At 46.5% G+C, this 26,652-nt stretch overlaps 1 protein-coding gene across 1 annotated transcript in view; it reads left to right on the top strand.

Moving 5' to 3' along the window:
- PHACTR3 (phosphatase and actin regulator 3) overlaps positions 1 to 17,410 on the top strand; it is a 193,964-nt gene extending 176,554 nt beyond the window's left edge. The window contains exons 12-16 of the mRNA XM_012558433.1: positions 6,795 to 6,850; positions 12,068 to 12,129; positions 13,079 to 13,219; positions 15,278 to 15,354; positions 16,908 to 17,410. Coding sequence (XP_012413887.1) covers positions 6,795 to 6,850; positions 12,068 to 12,129; positions 13,079 to 13,219; positions 15,278 to 15,354; positions 16,908 to 16,923 — 352 coding nt within the window. The 3' untranslated portion in view covers positions 16,924 to 17,410. The remainder of the gene's footprint in view (positions 1 to 6,794; positions 6,851 to 12,067; positions 12,130 to 13,078; positions 13,220 to 15,277; positions 15,355 to 16,907) is intronic.
- The last annotated feature ends 9,242 nt before the right edge of the window (positions 17,411 to 26,652 follow it).

The raw sequence follows: 26,652 nt of genomic DNA, 5'->3' as shown, positions 1-26,652 counted from the left end.
CCCCCGGACGCCCATCCCCCTCCTGGACGCCCGTCCCCCGGTCTGTTCCTGGCCTTATTCCTGTCATCACCCTGTACATCACCCTGTCCTGACCTTCCTCTCCCGGGCACCTGCTTGTCACCTGTTATCTCTGACTTGGTTCCCAGGCTGTCACTTTCCTCCCTGGTAGACACGGGGCACCCGGTGGGAGCTGAAGGCATCTGTCTGCTCACGATCAGTGACCAGTCACACCCCGGCCCCGCCCAGGGCCACCCCATCTGGAGCTGTGAGTCCTGCTGAATGGGGGACGGGATGGTGCTTCGTGGGGAATCCCGGCTCTGGGCGGGGTGCCGGGGTTTCCTGGTGACTCAAGGCTGTGGCGGAGCTGAACGGTGTTCCCAGGAGTGAGCCTCCCAAAATAGCCGGAGTCCCCGTGGGTGTCAGGCTGTCTGTCTCCAGCTGCAGCTCCCTCTTGGGAAGGCATTTTGCCTCGTTTGGAAACAAGTGCTTCTCGATTCTTGCTCGACGCCGTGGTGACTTTTTACATTTATTTAAGCTTCAGCTGAGACAGTTGGGGATGTGCGTTTGGGAGGGAAAGGCTAGCATGCTGGGGTTTGTCAGAGAGGCAGAGCTTGGGGCTGGAGCCACCTCTTCTGACCCCAGCCCTTCCCCAAGACGTGGCACCTGTTCCTTCCGCTTCTCAAAGTTACCTGCAGCCTCTGAAGCCCTGCCCTGCCGCTGTGGTCATCCGGTGAGGAGGGATCAGCCGAGCTCTGTGTGCTAGGCACCGTTCAGAAACTTGGGTGCTTGCTGTGTGCCAGCACTGGGCCGGGCACTTCTGTGTCATTTCATAGTTCTCAAAACAGACCTCAGAGAAAACTGAGGAGAGATAGAATGAATATCCTGCCCATGGCCACCTAGCTTGAAAGTGGCAGCTGTTGTCATTAGGTGTACTCATGACAATCCCATGTGACAGAGTAGAGCTGCCCCAGAGGGTTTCCTAGGCTGTAATCGTTGTGGGAGCAGATCCCCAGGGCTTTTTCCCACAGAGCCGCTGGGTGGATTCGAACCCCAACCTGTTGGTTAGCAACTGATTGCTTAAACACTGCACCAAATTCTCACATAACTTTTACCAAAATCTAAGCTCTTTGCCTGTGCAGTAACTGCTCACTAGCAGAGCACTTCCCTAGAGGGGGTTTTTGTGAATGCACATGGAGGCTGCCCACAGGAGGCTGGCCATCCAGCAGAAGAGACAGTGGTGCCTGAGTAACTGAGACAAGCCTGGGTGAGATCAGTGCCTAGTGGGAGATACAAGGCGCGTGTGAGAAAAATGCAGAAGATGGAATAATTCCAACTGGAGCAGGCTTCCAGGAGGCGATAGCATGTTAACTGACTTGGGTTAAAAGGAATTGAAAACACAGTGACATGAGGAAAGTCCCTTCATGCTGAGGGGACAAGCTGGACCAAGGTGGAGACGTGAGAAAATACTTTGTACATGATGGGGGCAAAAACAGCTGAGTGCGTATGTGGCGGGGATTGGATTGTCCTAATATCTCCGTGAGCTGAGCGTGTGCCTGGTAGGGGCAGTAATAGCGTGTGTATGTGCTGAGTGCATATGTAGTGCTGTTGTTAGGTGCCATGGAGTCAGTTCCGGCCCACAGCAACCCCGTGTACAATAGAAGGAAACACTGCCCAGTCCTGCGCCATCCTCACAATCGTTGTTATGCCTGAGCCCATTGTTACAACCACTGTGTCAGTCCATCTCCTTGAGGGTCTTCCTCTTTTTCGATGACCCTCTACTTTACCAAGCATGATGTCCTTCTCCAGGGACTGATCCCTCCTGATAACATGTGCAAAGTAGGTGAGACTTAGTCTTGCCATCCTTGATTCTAAGGAGCATTCTGGTTGTACTTCTTCCAAGACAGATTTGTTCGTTCTTTTGGCAGTCCAGGTATATTCAGTATTCTTCACCAACACCACAAGTCAAAGGCATCAGTTCTTCTTTGGTCTTCCATATTCATTGTCCGGCTTTCACATGTATGTAAGTTGATGAAAACACCATGGCTTGGGTTAGGCGCACCTCAGTACTTAAAGTGACATCTTTGCTTTTCAATACTTTAAAGAGGTCTTTTGCAGCAGATTTGCCCAATACAGTGTGTCTTTTGATTTCTTGACTGCTGTTTCCATGGGTGTTGATTGTGGATCCAAGTAAAATGAAATCCTTGACAACTTCAATTTTTTTCTCCATTTATCAGGATGTTGCTTGTTGGTCCAGTTGTGAGGATTTTTGTTTTCTTTATGTTGAGGTGTAATCCTTATTGAAGGCTGTAGTCTTTGATCTTCATCAGTAAGTGCTTCAAGTCCTCTTCACTTTCAGCAAGCAAGGTTATGTCATCTGCATATTACAGTTTGCTAATGAGTCTTCCTCCATTCCTGATGCCCTGTTCTTCTTCATATACTCCAGCTTCTTGGATTATTTGCTCAGCATACAGATGGAGTAAGTGTGGTGAAAGGATACAACCCTGCTGCACCTTTCCTGACTTTAAACCACTTAGTATCCCCGTGTTCTCTTCGATCGACTACCTCTTCATATATGTATAGGTTCCTCATGCACACAATTAAGTGTTCTGGAGTTCCTATTCTTCACAGTGTTATCCATAATTTGTTATGATCCACACAGTGGAATGCCTTTGCATAGTCAATAAAACACAGGTAAACATCTTTCTGGTATTCTCTGCTTTCAGCCAGGATCCGTCTGACATCAGCAATGATATCCCTCGTTTCACGTCCTCTTCTGAATCTGTCTTGAACTTCTGGCACTTCCCTGTGGATGTACTGCTGCAGCTGCTTTTGAATGATCTTCAGCAAAATTTTACTTGTGTGTGATATTAATGATATTGTTTGATAATTTCTGCATTCAGTTGGATCACCTTTCTTGGAAATAGGCATAAACATGGATGTCTTCCAGTTGGTTGGCCAGGTAGCTGTCTTCCAAATTTCTTGGCATAGACAAGTGAGCACTTCCAGCGCTACATCCATTTGTTGAAACATCTCAGCTGATATTCCATCAGTTCCTGGAGGCTTGTTTTTCGCCAATGCCTTCAGTGCAGCTTGGACTTCTTCCTTCAGCACCACTGGTTCCTGATCATACGCTGCCTCTTGAAATGGCCGAACGTTGACCAATAGTTTTAGGTATAATGACTGTATATTCCTTCCGTCTTCTTTGGATGCTTCCTCTGTTGTTTAATATGTTCCCCATAGGCAGTAATAACAACATGTACACGTGCTGAGCGCATATGCGGCAGGGATTGTATGGTACTGACATGTACATGTGCTGAGCATGAACCTCGTTGAGGCAGTACTAGTGTGTACCTGTGCTGAGTGCATACGTGGTAGGGGCAGTAATAACATTTACGTGTGCTTAGCGCATATGTGGCTGGGTCCATGGGGTCGCCTGGGATCGTGTACTTGGCGGTTGTCTTAGTTACTGCATGCTGCCTTAATAGCAACAACAATCACCCCACGTGGTGGCTTTACGGACCAGGTGTTTATTTTCTCACAGTCTGGAGGCTAAAGTCCAACTCAGGGTCTTGGCTGTGTGGAGTCCTTCTGGAGCCTCTCTCCCAGTTTCTGCTGTCTGTTGGCAATCCTTGGCATTTATTTTGCTTGTAGACGGTCCTCACTTGTCACTCGTCTTCCCCCTGTTGTGTGTCCTGTCTATTCTGCTCCTTTTTAAGGCACCACTCGGAAGTGATTGGGATTAGGACCCACCCTGTTCTGGTGTGACCTTATTAACATAACAAAAGAAAACCCCTATATCCAAACAGGGCCACATTCACAGGTACAGGGGTCAGGGTTGTACCTGTGAATGTGGGGACACAATTCAGTTTGTACCAGAAGTGACTCGGGAGAGGTGTGTCGGCTGCAGGAGGATGTGCAGCTGGAAGGTGCTCAGGTGGGAGTGAGCAGCCGGCTTGTCCAGGGAGCAGCGCCCTGCTGGGCTTGCTTTCCTGGAGAGAGAGTTTGCTTCTTCATGTCAGCGAGAGAGTGTGAGCTGAGATCTAGAAAGGTCCTGGAGAACGTAGATCCAGCATCCTTTACTTATAGACATTCTGAAACGATGATGATGACAGCCAATATTTCTTGAGAAATTACTGTGTCCAAGCAGCATTGTTTTAAACACGTTTGTGCTTTATCTCGTTTAACTCTGGGAATGCTGTGAAGAACACTGTTATCAGGCCCCATTTTAGATGAGAAAGGCGAGGTGAGGCTCGGGTGCGTTAAATAACCTTCCCAGCTTGGAGATGGCCACTCTCCAACCTGCGTCTCAAACTTCTGTTTTCCTCCTTCCAAAATCCACCCACTTCCCACTCTGCCGCACACTTTCCTGGGCCAGGACTCCCTGAACGCATCCCTGGGCGTGACCTCTGTTATGGGCTGGCCAGGAGGGAGCCTCCCGAGACATGGACGGGAGCGTGCAGATGTCAAGACGTTGCAGAGCTGCCACGTCTCTGCCCTGCACAGCAACCTTCGGTGGCCCTCCGCTGCCCACAAGATGAAGTCCGGCCCCTTGGCACGCCTTCGGGGCCCTCCAGAGTTTGGCTCCAGCGTATCTTTCCAGCCTTCTTCTCTGTTTCTGACCTGTCCCCACGATCCCTCAGATTTCCTGATGTTCCCCTTCGTTCCTCTCAGTCCATCTCAGACCCTTGCCCTGCTGCATCTGCCCTGGTGCCCTGGTGTGGCTTCTTCACTTCACTGTCAGACGCTTCCTCTCCATGAAGCCAACCTTGATCACCCTCCCCTTTCTCCCCCAGTCTCCAAGCCCAGCTCGTGGGCAGTTAAGAGCCCAGTGTGCCTGGAGAGGTGTCCTCACTGTAGGTCGCCCAGGCTGTGCCCTTCTCTTCATTCAGTCAGTCTCAGCAGAAGTGGGATCTTCCCTAAAGGCCCCTGCCCGCCACTGGCCCACCACCGCCCCTCTCGGCACCAGCCACTCTCTGACATGGTCTTGTCTGTGATGGCTTTACCCTGCTGTCTGTGCCCCCCTCTAGACCGGGAGCTTCCCACGGCAGGGACCCAGCTTATCTTGTTCACCACACATCTTCAGGGCTAGAACAGTGCTTGGTGCGTGGTCCAAACCAAATCAAACTCTCTGCCATTGAGTTGATTCTGACTCATAGTGACCCTGTAGGACAGTGTAGAACTGCCCCATAGGGTTTTGTAGGCTGTAATCTTTACTGGCGCAGATCGCCAGGTCTTTCTCCTGCAGAGCCTCTGGGTGAGTTTGAACCACCAATCCTTCTGTTAGCAGTGAGTGCTAAACCATTGCGTCACCAGGGGTCATTCAGTGGTTAACCAAAAACCAAACCCATGGCCCTCGAGTTGATTCTGACTCATAGTGACCCTATAGGACAGAGTAGAACTGCCCCATAGGGTTTTCAAGGCTGTAACCTTTGCAGAAGCAGACTGCCACCTTTCTCCCGAAGTGCGGCTTGTGGGTTCGAACTGCTGACCTTTCAGTTGGCAGCTGAGCACTTAACCACTGTGCCACCAGGGCTCCCTCTCGGGTATGGTGACCACCACATAATCATTTGCTGAGTGAGGGGGTGGTTGGTGTTTGGGGTACTTTGACCAGACTGCAGGGGCCATTTAAGGAGCCAGAGGGTATGTGTGCCACTCCGGACAGAGCGGGCAGCCCTGTCCTGGGTCACATCCAGGGCCTCGGCAGGGGGCAAGTCCCGGGCTCACTGACACCAAAACAAGATGTTGAAGCAGCCTCCCAGAGCCAGAGACCCCAAGCCTCCCGGGAAAGCGAAGGACAGACTGTGAGGAGTGGGGACGAGTGAGGGAGCAGGGCTGCCGGGCCCCCTGGGCTGTGTACTGGGCCGGGCTATTAATAGAAGCCGAATGCTTCTGGAAGCAGCATCCTTGTGGGGCAGAGTGTCACGGCCCCAAATTGCGGGTGCGCACACGCCCAGCCCCACAGTGCCAGAAGTTCCCGGAAGTGGGTCAGCTTCTGGCTCGGACCCAAGGACAGCATTGTTTTAGTTACAAAAATAATCGGAGCTTGGCATTCATTTGGACTAATTGCGCCTCCCGCTCCTGACAAGGCTTTTCTTTCTTTGTGTTGGGGTTTTTGCTGCTGCACCCTCCGCGCCTCTCACCCAGAAGCCTTTTGAAAAGAAAAGGGGGAGCCGTCATCTGTCGCCTGCGCGCTCGCGGTGGCTCCGCGCCGAAGGGGAGATTCCCGGCTGCCGCCGCAGTGCTGAGCCCCGCGGCCAGGACCCGGCTGGTTGGCGGCTGCGCTCACGACGCGACAGGGGGCGGGAGGCCCCGGAGATCCTCCTCCCTGCTCCTGCTCAGAGTCCCAGGTGCAGCGGCGCCCGGTGCTGTCCCTACGTGGCCCGGAGCAGGAGCTGGACTGGCCAGCCGGGCAGCCTCGGAGAACGGGGCTCGGGTGATCTCCAGGGACCCCTGGACAGGAGCCTGAAGGCAGGGGCGCTGCCCCCGCTCCCGAGCGGGTGTCCGCTGCCTCCATGCGCCGCGCCTAGTGACCTCTGCCGGCTGGGCCGGGCCGCGGACCCCGGGATGATGACTGGCGCGTGCAGAGCCGGAGCAGGGACCCCGCCGGCCGGCCTGTGACCCGGGGCAGCGCCCTCCCCGTGGAGCCCAGCTGAGTTCCCAGCAGGAGGCAGCCGCCGGCTCGCTGTCCCCCCAGTCTGAGGGGGCGTGCCAGCCACCGTAGACCCTCGCGGACCCTAGTGGGATGTGTAGCCCACCAGCATGGTGCAGAATGTAATTCTGGTGTTTTTCCGCAGACGGCTCAGCCAGAGACCTGCGGTGGAGGAGCTGGAGAGGAGGAACATCCTGAAACGTGAGTAGCTGGCGGTTCCCCCGGGGTCCCCACTGTGCGCTTAGGCTGCCACAGGAAGCCGGGTGCTGGCTCAGAGCAAGCTCGCTGCCTGTGGAGCCACGGTCCTCGCATTCAGCCCCACCCCGCCCGCCTGTCGGGGACCCCCGCTACCTGTGAGCAGCTAGGAGTGATGAAAGCAAAACCCCCGGAGGAAGGTTGAGACCCAGAGCCATTCCCTGTAGATAAGTGCTCCTCCCAGCTAATCGTAGCCTTCCCTGTTTTCAGGTCACTTAATCAGTCAGCCTGCAGATCTAAGGGCAACTCGTCTGTATTCCTTCTGCAGGCTGGCTTTCCAGCAGGTTCTCCTGGCAGTTTGGGACGAGCGTCCTACAGGCGCTGAATCACGGGCAGAGGGACAATGTTGTGAATCCCACCCGACAAGGACACGCCCCAAGCTTGCTGCTCTGTGGGCAAGAACGCACCCCACTCCAGAGACAGGACAGGGTGGGCGAGGGTTCCTGTCACCCACAACTTTGAGGTTCTGGGGCCGTCTGCCCCTCCCAGCCCCACACCCCATGGGTTTCCTGTTAAGTATACAGTGGAGCACAGGCTGCACGCAGGTGCCACAGGTGACCTCCACTGGGTGGAGAGCAGTATTCCACCTTCAAGTCACGGAGGATTTCGGGTAGTGAACCCCCCAAAAGCGGTTCTCTAGGTAGTTCCCGTCTGACTCTCTTGTCAACGGACTGTTCAGTTTTCAAAACATTTTCTACAAAAGTATCGTCCGAGGGCCTGGCTTGTAAGAGTGTTTTCGGTTTACTCTCTTTAGTATGATGAACAGTGCCGACGTCCTCTGAGTTTGGTGTTTGGTCCATCAGTGTCTGTTTTTTGAAGAGCTCAGGTAGCACAGAATGCTGCCTTCTCCTTGGCAAACAGCCCTTCCCAGGCTGTGACCCCTCCCTTTCCTTCTCAGACGGCTCCCTCTGAAAATAACCGACCCAAAGACCGAGATAGGATGACTCCCGTCCTCTTAATGTGGACCAGGCATAGCGCTCCAGTGGCCGTGGGCCCGACCCCGACTCACGGCGACCCGTGTGTCCGAGTAGAACTGTGCTTCACAGCATTTTCAGTGGCTGATTTTCCAGAAGTAGATCGCCAGGCCTTTCTTTGAGGCACCTCTGGGTGAACTCGAACCTCCAGCCTTTCTGTAAGCAGCCGAGCGCAGTAACTGTTTGCACCACCCCGGGACTCCAGGCATAGAATAGCCATCACCGTGTCTTAGGCTTACACCTGAGGACCCAGAAAGACACTTTTCATTGACGCCATGCTTCATCAAGGAGGCAGACAGAAAATTCAAGCCATTTCAGATGCCAAATATTTGAATTTTAAACAATTAAGTCACCTACTTGTAAAGCTTATGTCATTAGGAAAAAAAAAAACAAAACCGATTGCTGTTGAGTTGATCCCTACTCATAGCAACCCTACAGGACAGAGTAGAACTGTCCCATGGGGTTTCCAAGGAGCGGCTGGTGGATTCGAACTGCTGACCTCTTGGTTAGCAGCCAGGCTCTTAACCAGTGTGCCACCAGGGCTCCTTAGAAGTCACTGATGCCACTAAAATTAGTCGTCCAAACTTGAGCTGGCCAGGGAACTAGCTACTTCCGGGAGAACCTCTTCCCTGCCGTCACGGGCTGCCGGGTCCTCCCACCTGCAAGTGCCTCTAACTGTGTTGTTCTCTGCACATCGGTGCTATAAGCCTTAAAAACAGAAACAGCACTTGGTGAATAGAGAGAGCGAGCACCTGAGTGACTGCCCTGCGCTCTGCGCTGAGGGACAATGGGCTTCCTCTCTGTGGCCATGGCAGTCCCCCCATGTCCACTGAGCTGTCACCCCGAGCCACAGCCAGGCCTGTGCTGAGTGCCGAAGCTTCCTCCAGGGCCGTGAGTGGGCTTTGGGTGGGCGTGTTTTGTTTGTTTTGTTCTATGGGGACGAGAATGGAGTCACCCTACATGGCTGATGCAGGGCATCCTGCTCACAGGCCCTTGACGCACGGGGCTCCAAACGACCGTGCTGCGCTGTGTCTCCTGCTTGGAATCAGTTCTCAGAACATCAGCACTTTGTGTTCGCTCCCCTTTCAGTGGGGAGCACATGACCAACCGCGGCCCCTATTAGAGGGCACTCGTCTCTGCCTCTGTGTTTAGGGGTACACGGCCCCTCTGTGGGTGATGATGATGATGGTTGTGATGGGTCTTTATCAAGCCCACCCACTCTGTGCCAGGTGCTGCACTCAGAGCTATGCACGTAGGTTTACAGGTGCGTGGCCCCTCTGTGGGTGATGATGATGATGGTCGTGATGGGTCTTTATCAAGCCCACTCTGTGCCAGGCACTGTACTCGGAGCTCTCCCTGTGGGTTTACAGGTACACAGCCCCTTTATGGATGATGATGATGATGATGATGATGTCGATGTCTTCATCAAGCCCACTCCGTGCCAGGCGCTGCACTCAGAGCTTGGTGCATGTGCCCCTGTTACATCATTACAACACACCTGTGAGGTGTGCACCCCTTGTCTCCGTTTTACCGGTGAGGAACCCGAGGCTCAGAGAGGTGGTAGGACTTCACAGTGAATGCCGCCAAGGCTCAGAGAGGCGGTAGGATTTCACAGTGAATGCCGCCAAGGCTCAGAGAGGCGGTAGGACTTCACAGTGAATGCCGCCAAGGCTCAGAGAGGCGGTAGGACTTCACGAGTGAATGCTGGCAAGGAGCTAGAGCCCGACAGCAGGTTTGCCTAGCTCTGTCGTCCTTACCCGTAACCACCGCACTTCTGATTGTTTATGGCAGGCCCAGGTATGACTGCCCTAGCTGCTGGAGCTATCTCCAGAACACACGGATCAAGAGGTTCTGGAAGGAGTCCCTGGCTGGCGCAGACAGTTAGACACGCTACTACTAGCTGAAGGGTTGGAGGTTCGAACCCACCCAGCGGCGCCTAGGAAAATAGGCCTGGTGATCTGTTTCCGAAAGGCCACAGCCTTGAAAGCCCCATGGAACACAGGTTCTGCTCTGACACACGTGGGGTCGCCATGAGTCGGAATCGACTCAGTAGCAACTAACAACAGCAGCAGAGGTTCTGGAGGTGGGTCCCTTGTTCTGTCGAAGGCACCGGGTTTTCCTAGAGGACGTGAAGAGAGCCGGGGAGGCAAGTCCGGGCTGGACGTTGAGATCTCCCAATCCGTTGCCAAGGGGTGCCGGGGAAGAGCAGCCAGGGCGGGCACCAGGCACACAGGAGGGTCCCCCAGGTCTTTGCAGAGATCAGCTCTCCAAAGAGCCTGCTTGTGCCCATAGGATCTTGGTCTTGACAGTGATGTTTTTTACGATTAAAAAAAAAAAATCTGATTTTGTGTCAGTTTTTTCACGTGACTTGGAGTTTGTCTACGGCCTGCGTTTAGGAGAGCTGAAGAACTCACTTCACACCGTCACTGAAATCTCTCGTGGCTGGCCCTCTGTGATGCTTTCACGTGATTATTATTTGTTCCTAGCAGTATCAGCTGCTTTGTTGGTGCCTGGGTGTTGCAAACAGTTGGTGCTTGACCACTAACCTAAAGGTTGGCGGTTCAAACCCACCCAGCAGCGCCATGGAAGAAAGGCCTGGCAGTCTGCTTCCATAAGATCCAATTAAGTCTGTAACACGTGCGGTTGCCATGAATCAGAATCTACTCAACGGCAACGGGTTTGGTTTGGGTTTGTCATCAGCTTTCTGACTACAGCTTATTAAACGTGGTTTCTTCAGTGTATCATTTAGATTAAGAACAACCACATAACCGTGTCTCCCTAAAATGTCCTGATTCAAGAGGAATCTTTCTTTTTGTATTTTAAAAATTACTGAAAAGGACGGTGGCTGAGACACTGAACAGCCATATGCCCAGCCCCCGAGATGCACCTTTTCAGGGCAGATAATGGGAGATTACATGAACTGCCAGTAGCAGATCTTCCCTTTTCCAAACCCTGGCGGTGTTTCTAGGAGTGCTGGTGGTTAAAACCCCTTTCCCAGGAACGGAGCTCTGGCAGGTCGGGGGCCTGAGGCTTTATTTAGCAACAGCGAGCACCAGAAATAGAACATCCATTATCTCGTATCCCAGGGCAAGGCATACATTTTATACTACATCTCAGCACTCTGGTCTATTTTTAGCTTCCAAGTGTAGGTGTGAACACAGCTTGCATCTTAACAGTCACGGCCCACCCAGCAAAGCCAGTTGGGACGAGGGACTGGGCTCCTTTCAAAGGCGCTGCTGTGTAAGATGACAGCTAAGAAACCCCAGCGGGGCTCAGCTCTGCCGCGTAACACGGGGGTTCGCCGGGAGCTGGAATCGACTCGGCAGCAGTGGGCTTGGGGCTTGGCCATGTAGGTCTTTTGGCGTCAGCGATGGAGAGTCAGCTGGGTTCATGAGTGTCTTTGGATGAAAATATGCAGACAGTCATATGTTGCTCAGAATCTGAAGAGGGTGTTCCCTAGCGTATGTTGGGTGACTAAAAAGTATGTACATTGATTAAATAAATAAAAGCAGTGACAGTCTGTTAACATATATTCATTCAGTTTTTCTGCCTCAACTATGTTTGCGTGTGTGCGTTTCTAGATGTAAATATACAGGTTAACCCAGCTGCCATCGAGTTGACTCCAGCTCATGGCGACCTCACGTGCATCAGAGTAGAACTCTGTGGGGTTTTCAGTGGCTGAGGTAGCTCTGCAGGCACCTCTAGGTGGGCTTGAACCTCCAACCTTTTGGTTATCAGCCAAGCGCTTAACCGTTTCCAGCACCTGGGGTCTCCGGATATCCAGCTAGAGATAGGATATTTGGCTACAGGGAGGGAGGAGGGGAGAGAGACTGAGAGACATCAACTTCCTATTTCTCCTGCTAATAAACATACAGCAGCAACGTCTGGGGCCCTTTCTGCCACCGAGCAGGGCTGAGGAGAACACAGGCCGGGGTGAAGACGAAGCTCCCCTTAGTGCCAGGGTTCTCTGTGACGGAGAGACCACTGTCTCCTGAGTAGTGACAGGCCAGATGGAGACAAACAGAAATGGTGCTATGGAAAGAGGGGTGATCTACGAGGTGTCTTTAATATTCCAGCGCCAGCTATTGGAAGATGGAGTCTTGAATACACGTCCCTGCTCGAGGAGACTGTCTCAACCTGTTCTTTCCTCCTTCCTAAAATTTTGTTCCACCATTTTAATCTTTCACAGAAAGGAATGATCAGACAGAGCAGGAAGAAAGAAGAGAAATCAAGCAGAGATTGACCCGAAAGGTACGTCATTTACGCACCTCGTGTCCTGAACATCACAAAAGGCAGACTAGGGAACCGCTGCTTCCGCGCAGCAGGGACGGCTGCTTCAGGGCTGCTTCAGGGCGTCGTCTGCCATCTCAGTGATGGATGGGCAACGTGGCTTTAGTTCAGGACGCTTGCTCAGCACCAGGGACTCCACTCTGCGGCCACTCGAAACGTAGTGCCTTTGGCACACCCCAGCGCAGACTCACTTCCCCACGGCCGAGGCCATTCCCAGCACGGGGCAGGTGGGCACAGTGGCACGTTTCCACTTCCAGGTGGCGAGTGGGCATTGTCTTCATCTGTGATCTTTACGCACGTACCTAAGGAAAGCATACCTGGCTCTGGGCGTCTTGCTTACATTTTAGGCTGTTACTGTTTTGGGTCACCTTCAGTTTGTCTAGAAGTCCCTTGATTGTTGAAAACTTCATTCGCTTCAAAGGTTTGTATCTGCCACCCAAGCAGTTAAACTTTACTGTGGCTGAGGTAGGGAGCTCTCCTTTTCCAACTCTGGCCATTTCTTGACTCAGGTCTTCTGGAGTTTCTTCTCCTCTGTAGTAATAAGGGGATCTTGTCCTGCTGAAAGCTAACAGAGCATCCTTCCTGAGCTTGACCTATGAGTACTGGTAGTGCTGAGCGTCGTAACTCCACCATTAATTTTTTAAAAAGCTTATCTAGTGGTAGTTGAGAGAAGCAGCGTCCTGAGCCTGTGCTGCGTACGGGGGGGTCCTGCTGTCGGGGGTGGGTTGGGGAAGGGGATGGTGATCTCAGAGGAGGTCACTTAAGCCCTCCTCATTAGCAGGCAGGCCTGTATCTCCCAGCTCCCGAGCTTTATACTTATTTCTAGAATCTAAAACATACCGCTTGTTAAGAGGACCTCAGGAAAGCTGGTTTGGCACATAATACTGACTGTACTGGTCTTTGATTTTAGCTTAATCAGAGGCCCACTGTTGATGAACTAAGAGACAGAAAAATCCTGATCCGATTCAGTGACTATGTGGAAGTGGCAAAAGCGCAGGACTACGACAGGAGGGCGGACAAGCCCTGGACGCGGCTCTCGGCAGCGGATAAGGTACCGGGCGGCCCTGGCTGTGCTGGCCGGGGGAGCAGCATCCTGTAACAAGGGCAGAACGTGTCCTGCCAGGGGCTTATTCTCTTAACAGCTGGAGCTCCCGGCAGCTTACGTCAAGGCTATGACCTGGCCAGGTGTGGACCTCACAAAGACCATCCTGGGTCAGCTGGAGGAGTGTGGCCTCCCTGGGGACATTTGACAGTGTCTGGAGACATCTTTGGTTGTTACAGCTGAGAGGGTGCATTTAGTGGGCAGAGGCCAGGGATGCTGCTAGGTCTCCTACTGTTGTATAGGGTGCCCCCACCACAGAGAATGATCTGCCCCCTAATGTCAGGACGGCGGAGGTTGAGGGTCTGGGGGCTGAACTGAAAGGAGGCAAGGCTGGCCCAAAAGACAGCAGGTGGCAAGGGTGTCAGCAAAGGGGACAGGGAGGACAGGGACAGATTGAGGAGGCGCTCAGGGCAGGGACAGGAAGGGCAGGGACAGCTTGAGGAGGCATTCAGGGTGGGGACAGGGAGGGCGGGGACAGATTGAGGAGGCGCTCAGGACCAGGACAGGGAGGGTGGGGACAGATTGAGGAGGCACTCAGGGCAGGGACAGGGAGGGCAGGGACAGATTGAGGAGGCGCTCAGGAAAGCCCGAATCTGTACAGAGAGTCTTGGCTTGTGTCTGGGCTCATCCAGTCTGTGGGGTCTCCGGGAGCCTCTTGAGGAGTCTCAGCTGAATGGCCAGAGAGGCAGGAAGAACAGGAGGGGAGGCAGTGGTTACAGAGGCTCCGGAAAGTGAGGAAATTAACCCTTCCCTGCCCAGCACCTGGTCTGCGTGATTTCATTTAATCCTCACAAATACCTCCAAGGAGGAGTTACTTACCCGATTGAACAGATGATTCAGAAAGGCCCGTGAGGACACGTGCTTGTCCATGGCCAGCAGCACGGAGTGGCCTGTGAGGGCACGCGCTTGTCCGTGGTCAGCAGCACAGAGTGGCCCGTGAGGACACGTGCTTGTCCATGGCCAGCAGCACGGAGTGGCCTGTGAGGGCACACGCTTGTCCGTGGTCAGCAGTGTAGAGTGACAGAGTGCAAGCCCAGGAGTGTCTGTCTCCAAAGAGTCTATCACACTCTTCTGCCTCAAGGGATCTTCAGAACTCTTAAAGCCTTTTTCAGGAAGTGGAAAATAATACATTCAGCCAGTGAATTTGCTGGCTTTGCTAACTGTTCCTCGTTCTTTATTTGCTGAGCGTGACCATGTGAGCTAAATGTACGTAGGTATTGCATTGACTTGGAGAGATGCAGACACGCTGGAGTTGGACTAAGTTTTTAGGTTATTCTTGGTTGATGTGCTCTGAGGATAAAAGCGATAAAAGGGGAAAAGAATTTTTGGCAGCAGACGTTTTTAGCATGGGAATGGTGCTCCCATTAAATTCTTGCCTCGAAGCCTTTCCTTTACCCAGGGTCTGTGTGTCTGATGTCTTTGTCTCACTGGCCCTGGGGGTTTAGCTGAGAGAGGAGTACTCGATGAAAACAGGTCGTGGGAGCGGGAGGATGGCCAGGTGAGAGGCCTCGGCACTGAAAAGACAAGAGACACCCTCCAACCTCTGTGTAATCACAGCAGAATGTTATCTATCAAATGACACAGCCATAATTATATGCTGAAATTAGAGTGACTTCTTTCTAATTATCTGATTACAGAATTCCAAGTTAATTCGCCAGAAGCTAAACTTTGCAGTGTTATTTTGGTGTTCCTGTTTCATTAGTGTTCCAAGCATGAGCTTGGTCGATTAGGGGCGCTGGGGGTGGGTCATCCTACTGCAGACGCATCCACGGGACACCCCAGAGCACTGGCTGTGAACTAGGGCTGTACTAGCGTGGTAGGGCTATAGGTATGAGTAAGATAGTCTACATGCTGAACAAAAAGCTGGTTTTTTTTTTTTGCTGTCTCTTACAACATAACAGAAGTAAACAACTATTAGGGATGGTTGTTAATCCATAACCATGATACTAACTTCCTCTGTTAACTGCTTAATTTCCTGACAAACGGTGTCCTGTTTTCCAATTGCAGGCAGCTATCCGTAAAGAACTAAATGAATACAAAAGTAATGAGATGGAAGTACATGCATCGAGCAAGCATTTGACAAGGTCAGATTGCTGTCTGTGTGTTTTATGGTGCTTATAACATGGTACTTAACTTTCGGGGGAAAAATCTTGACTCTTTAAAGCCACAAAGAGCTAGGTATCCAGCTAAATGAATTCAGCATTTCTGCAAAGAACGCTCTTGACTAGACAAATGCACCCCAGTTAAAAATGCTGTCCACCCCCATGGTTTCTTACGGGGCTTGGTGAAAGGTAGTATGTAAGAGAACAGTACTACACAGGCCATTGGTTTATTTAAGTGATCGATATATAGTTAAGAAGGGTAGCCTCAAAGCAATAAAAGTAATTTTTCTATGTATTTATTTCCCCTCTAGTATTCAGCACTCCCCCAATTTTATAGACCCCCTGATTTATATTCATAGGATTACCAGGAAGTTACTCTCCACCTTCCCATGTACTTCTTCCTGCCTTGTTTAAATTTAAATTCACCTGTTGAACACAAGCTAGTGCTCCCCGAAAGCTCAAAAAGCATCATCCCCTTGGCACAGAGTTGAGTACCTTCTGTGTGCCAGCACCTGGGAAGTCACTGTGAATCAGATACGGGAGGCTTCCACCGTTACGGGGCTTATACTCGAGTGGCATAGTCGCTGGTTCTTCAGATCATGACTTCCACATCAAGATGAATGTATTCTCTGGCCATGTCACCAGAGACCAGGGATGACACTGGGCTTGTTGTTGATGATGAAGTTGGGAAGAGAAAAGAGTTACTGCTCTATGCTCAAGTAGCTGTACCTCCTTTTAGTTTTTCTCTCTCTTCCCCGTGGCCGTGACTGGTAATCATTGTTGGAAATGCTCCCATCCCCTTCATCCTAGAGGATGTCTGTGACACAGCGCGCCTTCAGGGCAGCGGTTGCTTTGTCTTTTCTCCCTTGGTCTAAAGATGTTCAAGCCCCAAATATAAAGAGAAAGGGAACCCTGCGTAGAGATACTGCCTTAAATAATGGATCCCTTTTCTTTTCTGTTTCTCAGTAAGTAGCCACTGTTACTGTTGCTTAAAAGAGTTACTTTATAAATCTGTAAATCAGTGTGACCTGGAACAGAAACTAGATACAAGAGAATTCCATCCTACCCAACTGCTTTAGAACGAATATATCAAGGGAGGAAGAGACATTGGAGGGCAGGAGAAAATGATGCAAGTAAATACTGTTTGTTTTTAAACTTAAAGGTTTCCCCGTGACTAATATACTTTTGAGGAGGTGGTTATCTTATTTTTGATAACTCATTACTTCTTTTTGATAATTCATTACTTCTACTGACTTACCAACACCCTGGCTTTTCTGTGTACTTGCAAGGATTTAACTACCAGCTTTCAAACTAACTTCTAGGGAGCCCTAAAAATGCAGTGTACTATCTCCAGAGGGCACAGGGGAGTCTGATAGTAGGGGGGCCCTCTGGGACAGCTGTGTCCTCAGGGTTCACATATTGGACTTCTGAGAAGCTTTTAACTGCAGCAAACTTATTGGTGGAAGATTTTTGGAAATTTTTACTGGTGTTAGAAATATATAGCCTTAAATTCTTTATCTTTTTATAACTTTTAGATTCCACAGGCCATAGAGATTTTCTTCTGAGAAGAATTTGTGTTTAATTTTTGATACCAACACTGAACATTCATCAGGGAATTTTCCTGAAGCTCAGCTCAAGATTCCCTGATGTGTTTGTGAGAGAAGCAGGACCACACACACAGGTGAAATCTTTGCCGCACTTACCTGCAAGAGCAGTAACCAGAGGACACGTTTCACTCTTTGGTGTCTGAAGAGTGTGACCTGTTGGGGTCAGTTAAGACCCAAATAACTCTGCCAGAAGAAAACTGCCCTTTGCCTTTGGACCTCGTTTTCCAGTTTTGCATATAACAGGACAGGAGACATGCATGTACGGCTGCCACCCCACGGCCTCTGACGTGGGCGTGTGATGGTGTTGAAAAGGCATTTTTATTCCGATCACAGTTAATTTGAAACTCTTTAAGTTCATGTTATACAAAACAATTTATTGTATTATACTTTTTCCTTTTTTATATAATGTCTAACAAAAATGACAGCTGCAACATTTTGATTCCTGTTCATTTTGTTCTTTAATTAAATGACTACTTATTTCAGGAAATGGCCCCAGGCTTTACGTTTTCTCGGGGTTGGATGGGAGATTTGTTACTACAGGGATCTGTGAAACAGGTCAAATTTTATTATTTTGAACCATCAGAATCCAAGCGCATGGAAGAGAATTCCAACTTTTTTATGTGCTTTATTTTGTAAATTCTATTGGCAAATGTGGGTTGTGCCTTGGAAAATCAAATTATCTTTTTTAAGTTAATTTACACCAGATGAAAAGTGTCCTGTTTGAGAGCATTTTTAAGATCACATTTACAAACATTACTGAAAACTAGAGGTCAGTTCCTTAATTTTATAAGCATTTAAGATAATGTATTTTGTATTGTTTTATTCATAACCCATTATTTGTGGGCAACATTCAAAAAATTAAGTCTAATTGTTTTCTAATTTTGTATTTTATTCAAATTAAAAATGGTATCAATTGGAGCCCAAATTATGGAAACCAAGATGTCAATCCACCTGGCATGAAAGGTCCATACACAGGTAGGTGTCACTTAACGTCCATTTGGGCCACATCTGACTGCATATGCGTCCGTGGCTGGTGCACCCAGGGGTCTGAGTGCCAGGACACCAGACCATCTTGAGGTCAGAACCCCACTTCTGCCCAGCTGCTGCATGTGGTCCAGAAGCCACCTAGTCTGCAGTGATGGAGGCCCTGGCCCGAACTCCCAACCCCAGTCCCCACATTTTGCTAGATGGGTCTAGTCCCCCCATTTTGCTAGATGGGTCTAGTCCCCCATTTTGCTAGGTGGGTCTAGTCCCCCCATTTTGCCCGGTGTGGTCCCGAAGGACAGTGATGGAAAGGTGTGTGCCCCTGACACCCCAGCCCTGGCTAGGGCACTCTTGGTCCCCTTGGCCGGCACTGGCCTCCCCCCGGTCAGGTTCTCATGGGCGAGCTGGCCTTCCCTGCAGCTGGCTTAGCAGAGAAGGTGGTGACAGCCAGGCAGAACCCGGCTGAACGCTCACCTGAGATGTCCGCAGCAGGAGCCGCCCGGGCTGCACTCTGCATAGCAGTCCCTGGCCAGGGTGCCCGGGAGACCCGCGCCCCACAAACACAGATGTTTGCACAAAGTCCAGATCACATAATGTCATTTTCACAGAATGCACTGTGGACGTTAAGCCAGCATACCCGTATTATGAGAGAAAGAAAAGGGTGCTGTGTTTTAGAATCCGCCCTGGCCCCCAAAGCTCAAGGGCTCAGCACCACTTAGAAAACTTGGGCTGAAATGGAAACACTTGACTGTGCCTATGGCTAGAAACGACCCGGGAGATGGGACACACGTTTAGGTGTTTGCTCAGGTAAAGTCCCATAATTAATGCATGAATAAGGTTAAGACTAAGGTAAAGGAGGGTTCAGTTTGGTCCAGACTCGGGTTCTGAGAAGATCTTAAAACAGCAGACATAGTCATTATAGTCACAATTTCTAGCAACAGTATCTTAACTTCTAACCATTGTATTTTATTCATCATGAACTATTACTCTACATCATCCTTCTATATTTCATGCTCTTATCAGGTGTTACAGAGGTTAAGAGAGAAGCTAGAACTGGGAATCAAGTATTTTACTCTGCACCTGCTAAGTTTACTTAGTCCCAATGTAAATAAGTATATGATGTCGAGTCTCAATTATCTCTCAACCTAGTTAGTGGGATGAACAAAATTAAAAAGCAACTCATAAATCATGGTACTGGTGATTTACCATATATTGTATAAATTCAGAGAGACCGCTGTATATAGTTAAGAGCCAGAAGACTGAGAAAAGATTATTTCTGCCTTATTCAATAATAATCAGAGACAGTATTTGAATTACCAAAATTCTTCATTACTAGTAGTAGGCAATAGTGAGGTGTTTGGGCAGTGACTTTACAAATCATTTGTTCCTATTTTCACGAAATAAAATATGATTAACCATTCAAGTAACACTGAATATTTAAATCATTAAAGAAATTTTGTTTTTAAGCAGTTTAAAAGATTGAAACAAATTTTATTGGTAATTTTGTGAGGGAATTAAATTTCTTTTAGAAGCATCCAAAGGTTTTAAGCCAATTCAACAAGGGGACAGTATATGACTTTGTGAAAAGTATATTTAAAAAAAATTTAAGGGACTTTAAATCAACTGAATAATTTTTGGACAATTGACATAGGAACACACCTAGCATCAGGAAGTCCACCTTGTGGAAGTTTGTGGTAATTACAAGTCTAAATTTATTTGATTTATATATTGGAGGTAAGCATCAAAGTTTTTAGCTATATACCCATAATTCTTCAATAGCAAACTTAAGTCTCAAAATACAAAATCTTAACCATATGGCTAAAATTATATTAGTCGCACATCTTCCAATGCCCATTTTTACCCATTTCTTTTCCAGGGATTTCTTACCAGAGTATTTTACATGAAAGAAATATCTCAGAAGATGCTCATATGCAACTGTTAAACTGAACATATGAAAAAGTATTTTTAAAAAGTGAATTTCTCTGAAAATTTGTTTATATTAAGAACATACCACTAGTTCATATTTAGACAAAAACTGTTAGATGAGCAATGGAAAAGCTATCAGTTGTCAAGTTCCATAGCTCTGCAAAAACAGAGCAGCCTCTTGTGTTCAGAGTAATAAAAGACACTTAACATCTTTACTTTCAACTGTAAATATCCTTGATCATGTAAACGGGAATTCTAAAAAGCGTATTTTCATGATGATAAGCACAATGGTAGAGGAATCCATATGGTAGACATGCTAAAAATTTAAACATTGTAAACCTGCTGTTTTGTGTTATCTCTGCATTGTTACTTTCAAAATGTACCTTATTCTCTTTTCAAAGGCACCTACACTGAACAAGTTACTCCAGTTCAGGTGTGTGCCATGAAAGACGGGCATACAGCCTCCTGTCCATTCCCTGCTTCCCCCCGAGATGAGCGAGGACATCTTGTTGTGACACCTAATGTGGTGGGAAGACAGCCTCTGGGACCACCTGCTGTCTGGCTCTGCTTTCTACATTCCGAGTTACATTTGTTTGGTGTTTTTTCCTGGCATGCTATTTGGCTCAAAATTCTACTTTGGTTGTTTGTTCATAGCGGTTTTTTTTATTCTTTCCATGCTTACTCACTTCAGCTTTAATTAGGTATGTTTAGGATGTGCCTAGAAATAAGTCTGCGTTCTTGTGCCGTGACTGTGACTCTGTGCTAACAGATGATGCTGACAGAATGGCTGAAGAGCTAACTCCAGCGACTGCGGAGTTTCACACCAGTAACTGGGCTGAGAGCCGGGAGAATCCGTCACTATGTAGACAGCACAGTTAACATGGAATTAAAGGCTCGAAGAAAACCACACTTTACTATCCTCTCAAAGGGTACGGTGGCCTTTTAAACTGGTGTTGGGCATCCAAGGTATCAGGCTTCGGTGACATTTAGTTTTCTGTAGCAGTGCCTGTAGAGTTTAGTATTTAAGTCTCTGCCTGGCTGTACTAATTCTGCAAAAAAATTTTTTTCTCTTCCATGTGTATTTCCAGGACAGTTACTCACCTTGCAGCTATATTTGGTTGAGAATGTGGTAAACCTACACCAACAAGGTGTTAAAAATTGTGATGTAGGTGAGCAATGTAAGTCATTAGTGATTATCCTTAATATATTTGAAGTCAAAAGATCAAGAACTTTTAGCTACATTAATATATTCACTAGCTGCTGCAAAATTAGCCGCCTGTTTTGTTTTTGTTTTTAATGGCTGCGAACTAAGGATGGTTTTAACATTTTTAAATGGTTACATTGGAAATGGTTATAAAGTACCCACGTGATATTCTCAAAGTTGCCTCTTGGCCCACAAAGCCTAAAATATTTACTTTCTAGCCCTTTAAGAAAAACATCTTTTCACGTGCTTGTTAGCCATTTGTGTTATCTTCTTTGGAGTAATATGTATTCAGGTCCTTTGCCTATTTTCAATCAAGTCGTTTGTCTTTTTGTTGTTGAGTTGTAAGAGCTCTTTACATATTCTGGATACTAGACCCTTATCACAATATGATTTGCAAGTATTTTCTCCCATTCTGTGGATTGTCTTGTTACTTTCTTGATAGTGTCCTTTGATGCAAAAAAGTTATAAATTTTGAAGTCTGATTTTTTTCTTTTGCTGCTTATGCTTTTGGTGTCATGTCTAAGAGTCCATTGCCAAATCCAAGGTCATGAAGATTTATTCCTAAGTTTTCTTCTAAGAATCACATAGTTCTAGCTTTTCATTTAGATCTTTGATCCATTTTGAATTAGTTTTTGTATATGCTGTGAGGTAGGGGGTCCAGCGCCATTCTTTTGCATGTGGCTATCCCGTCGTCCCAGTCCCATTTATCAAAGAGACTCTTCTTTCCCCATTAAAAAGTCTTGGTACTCTTATTGAAAAGCTATTGACTATAGGTGTATGGGTTTATTACTGAATTCTCAATTCTATCCCATTGGTCTTTATATTTACCCTTGGACCAATACCACACTGTTTTGATTACTGTAGCTTTGTAGTAGGTTTTGAAATTGAGAAATATGAGTCCTCCTGCATTGTTCTTATTTTTCAAGATTGTTTTAATTATTTAGGATCCCTTGCACTTCCATGTAAGTTTTGTTTTTCCATTTCTGCAAAAAAGGCCATTGGGATTTTGATAAGAGATTGCATTGAATCTGTAGATCTCTTTGAAAAGAGAGTATTGCCATCATAACAGTATTAATTTTCCAAACCATGAATATGGGATGTCTTTGCATTTATTTAGGTCATCTTTCTTTCAGCAATGTTTTATAGTTTTCAGTGTGTTAGTCTTGTACTTCCTTGGTTAAATTTATTCCTATTTTATTCTTTTGATGCTATTGTAACTGGAATTTTTTTAATTTTCAGACTGTTGTTTAATAGTGTATAGAAATACAATTTACTTTTGCATGTTGATCTTGTATCCTGCAGCTTTTCTGAATCTGCTTACTGGCCTGTTTTGTTGTATGTGTGTGGATTCTTTAGGATCTTCTATCTGTAGGGTCACCATGAGTCAAAATTGACTCAGTGGCACCTAACAACAGGATATAAGATCATATCATCTGAAAACAGGCAATCTTAATACCTTTTATTCTTGCCTAATTTCTCTGGCCAAAACTTCTGCTACAATATTGAAAAGCAATGGTGAAAGCAGGCATCCTTGCCTTGTTCCTGATCTCAGGGGGAAAGCTTTCAGCCTTTCACCACAGAGTATGAAGTTAGCTGTGAGTTTTTCATGTATACCCTTTATCATGTTGAGAAAGTTCCCTTCTGTTTCTCGTTTGTTCAATGTTTCTGTCATGTTCATTGTTGCTGAATCATGAATGATTCGAATGTTTGTTGAACATGAGACGTGAATGTTCATTGAAGTTCGTCAAATGCTTTTTCTACATCAACTAAGCGTGTGGTTTTTTCCCCTTCATTTTATTAATGTGGTATAGGACATTGATTTTCTTATGTTGAACCACTCATGCATTCCCAGGCTAAATCCCACTTGGTCATGGTATATAATCCTTTTAATATGCTGCTGAGTTTGGTTTGCCAGTATTTTGTTGATGATTTTCATATTTATATTCATAAGATGCACTGGTCAGTATCTTTCTTTTCTTGTGATATCCTTGCATGGCTTTGTTATCAGGCTAATACTGGTTTCATAGAATGAGTTAGGAAGTGTTCTCTCCTTTCTGTTTTTTTGGAAGAGTTTGAGAAGGACTGGTGCTAATTCTTTAAATGTTTGATGGAACTGACCAATGAAGCCATTTGGCTCTGGGCTTTTCTTTGTTGGGAAGTTTTTGATTACTGATTCAATGTCTTTACTTCTTACAGGTCTGTTCAGATTTTCTGTTTCTTCCTGAGTCAGTTTTGGTAGTTTGTATGTTTCTGGGAATTTGTCCATTTCATCTAGCTTATCTAATCTTTGGTGTACAATTGTTCCTAGTATTCTAATCTTTTATATTCCTACAAGGTCAATAGTAATGCCCCTACTTTCCAGATTTAGTCATCTGAGTCTTTTTTTTTTTTTTTGTCTAGCTAAAGGTTGGTCAATTTTGTTGATCTTTTCAAAGAAGCAACTTTTGGTTTTGCTTATTTTTGCTGTTGTTTTCCTGTTCTGTATTTCACATATCTCTGCTCTAATGTTTATTGTTTCCTCCATTCTGCTAGCTTTGGCTTTAGTTTACTCTTTTTCTAGTTCTGTGAGGTGTAGAGTGAGGTTATTGAGATCTTTCTTATTTTATAAGGTAGGCATACCCCTCTTAAGCACTGCTTACACTGCATTTCATGAGTTTTGCTATGTTGTATTTTCACTTGTCTCAAAGTATTTTCCCTGATGATTTCTTCTTTGACCCACTGGTTGTTTAAGAGTGTGTTGTCACTGGAAGGTTATAAGCCTGGCAATGACATGATACAGTTCACGCTTTTGAGAGACTATGTTAAGTGGCTAACAACTTGTGGGAAGCCAAGAATGAAAGTTAGAAAACCATTTAGAAGGCTGTTGCAATTGCCTGTGTAAGAGATGATGTTGACATTGTCAAAGGTATGGCGGAAAGTATACATGTGTGGGACGTACTTTGGCAGTAGACTCTGCAAGACTTGTTGATGGATTGACTGGACTGGAGAAAAAGAGAAATCAGGAATTACTCCTAGATTTTGGTTTGAATAGTTGGGTGGAGAAAAGTGACATTTATGGATATGGGTGGACAAGGCTTATTTTTGCTTTTCTTTGGTGGTCTGGAAATCCTGGTGCTGTACTGGTTAAGTGCTATGGCTGCTAACCAAAAGGTCGGTAGTTCAAATCCCCCAGGCGCTCCTTGCAAACTCTATGCGGCAGTTCTACTCTGTCCTATAGGGTCGCTATGAGTCACAATCGACTCCATGGCAATGGGGTTTTTTTTGGTGGTAAGGAAGAAAGTTGAGGGAGAGAAAGAGTTCTGTTTTGAGAATTTGAGATCTAATGATAACTGTCAACAAAGCAATGCATATATTATTCTGATGCTCAAAGTGAAGGCAGAACTAGAGATAATGCGTTTGGAAGTCATCAACACAAAGATGGCTATTAAAAGGGACTGGATGAAATTACCTAAGGAGAAAGGCTAGACTAAGGAAAAGGAAGAGCCCAGGGATAGGCCCCACATTTAGAGACGAAAGAGAAGCCTAGAAAGAGATGAGGAGTGGCAAATACTCGCCAACTAAGTGTTTTACTGAAAGGCTGAGTAAGAAGACAGAAATTAGATTTGGCAAAACATAAAGTGTAAAGTGAGTCACTGGTAATCTTGATAAAAGTTTCAGTGAAATAGTAGGGACAGAAGCTGGAATGAGGAAAGATGTAAATAAGTGGAGACAGTAAGTAGCGAAATGTTCTGCTGTAAAGGTGGGTAGAGAATGACATGGGGGAGGGCAGTAGTTAAAGGGGAACTTGGTGTCAAGGGAGAACTTTTTCTTTTTCTTTAAATAAATGTAAGCTAACACTACCCAGTAGAGAGAAACCAAATAGAATGGAATTCAGAGCACTAGGAGTACTGTCCTTAAATAGGCAAATATGCCACTGGAACATGAGAAAATCAGAAAATGCTCGTACTGACACAGTAAAACATTCGATGTTAGAAGATGAGGAATGTGTCAGGGGAGGCCACCAGCTGAAAGGTCAAGATTTAAGGAATGAGGTATTGATATGCAATAATACTCTGGAAATGTGGAAAATCCAATTTAACGGGGCAGAGTGAGGATTGATGAACAATGCTGAGTGCCCATTTGAAATCTGGCCTAAAGCTTGATTTTAGCATTTTTCTCCAGTGACACTCAGGTTGTGGAGTGAGGGGTGTGAATTAGTAGATAAGACTGACAGGAGGCAAGAGGGCAGTAGATCATTGTGTTGGACTAAGGCACCTAGAGTGGGTAAGGACAAGAGGGGTAGCAAGCAGACAGAGGAAAAGTGGTGGCGTAAGCATCCTGGGACTACTCTATAAAGTAAATTGGAAAGATATAAAGGTTGGGTCATAAGAATGTTGAATATTGAGATGCGGAGGGGTGCAGCTCTTGGTGATGACAATGTCCTAGCAGAAAGATCTGGAAGAGTAGGGCGGAGGTAGGAACTCGGGCTGGGGTACATATACAGTGCAGCGTGGGATAAGTACTAAGTATGATGCTGGAGCCCTTGACTCTGGCCCAGAGAGGTAGGACATGATGGGATTCCTTCTAAGTCTCTAAAGGCAGCATGGAGTTTCCATTCCTGAGTAGTATTTCATATTATAGCAGCGCTATCACTGTCTCTTGAAACAGATCCTCTTCACCCTCTCAGTAAATCTTAGCTGATGCTAATAACTGTGTATGGCTGACTAAAATGTGAAGTTTTTTTTTTTTCCCCCTTATCTTGACTCTGAAGCCACTCTTAGCACTGTATTTAAATATTCGTATGAATCAAATACTCTGCCACCATTAAAGAGGCAAGTGATAGTGAAGCTGCTTATATTGGTATTACACTTGAGATATCTGATTGGAGATGGATATTTATAAAATAATTTTATAGTATAATATTTATCCAAGTGAGATAAACATTTATTTCAACTTAAATATATTACAAAATTATTAAAGCAAATCAAATGTGTACTCATGTTAATTTATTAATCTAGCAAAAAGTATTAGTACATGAGAACTAGTTTAGAAAACGTGTCAAAACAGTCTGCTTAAGACTTCTACCTAGAATTAAAATACTTAGTATAGTAACTATTTTAGACTATTTAGTGCCTTCTAATACACCAGAGCCATAACTGAATAAATAACTGAATAAATATAATCTCCAACAGTCTGCTAAAAGTACTGATCTACCACTTAGGTAAACATTTTAAATTAGGTGCTTCACCCCACACTTCTAATTGTGGCTAAATTTTTATTTCTTGTAGTAGTATATTCTTAATTAGGCAAATTTAAAGAATACATTTACTGAGTAAAAAAACTATTCATTTTAAAATATATTTTATATAAGACACATTTTATATAGTAAATTTTAATTTATGCAAGACACAACTAATTTTTTCATTATAATTAAATAATTAACTCAGTAATAATATTTAATTAACTCAGTAATAATATTTGCCTAATGCAAATAATGAGCAAATTTCTTTTGGGCTTGGAGCTATGGCTATAGTGGTTTTTTTTTTTTTTTTTTTTTTTTTCCTCATCCATAAGAAATTT

The sequence above is a fragment of the Trichechus manatus genome, unplaced genomic scaffold, assembly GCF_000243295.1.
Source record: "Trichechus manatus latirostris isolate Lorelei unplaced genomic scaffold, TriManLat1.0 scaffold00008, whole genome shotgun sequence".
In the NCBI taxonomy this organism is placed as follows: Eukaryota; Metazoa; Chordata; class Mammalia; order Sirenia; family Trichechidae; genus Trichechus; species Trichechus manatus.
The sequence above is the reverse complement of the archived record's forward strand: the minus strand, read 5'-3'. Positions and strand labels throughout refer to the sequence as shown.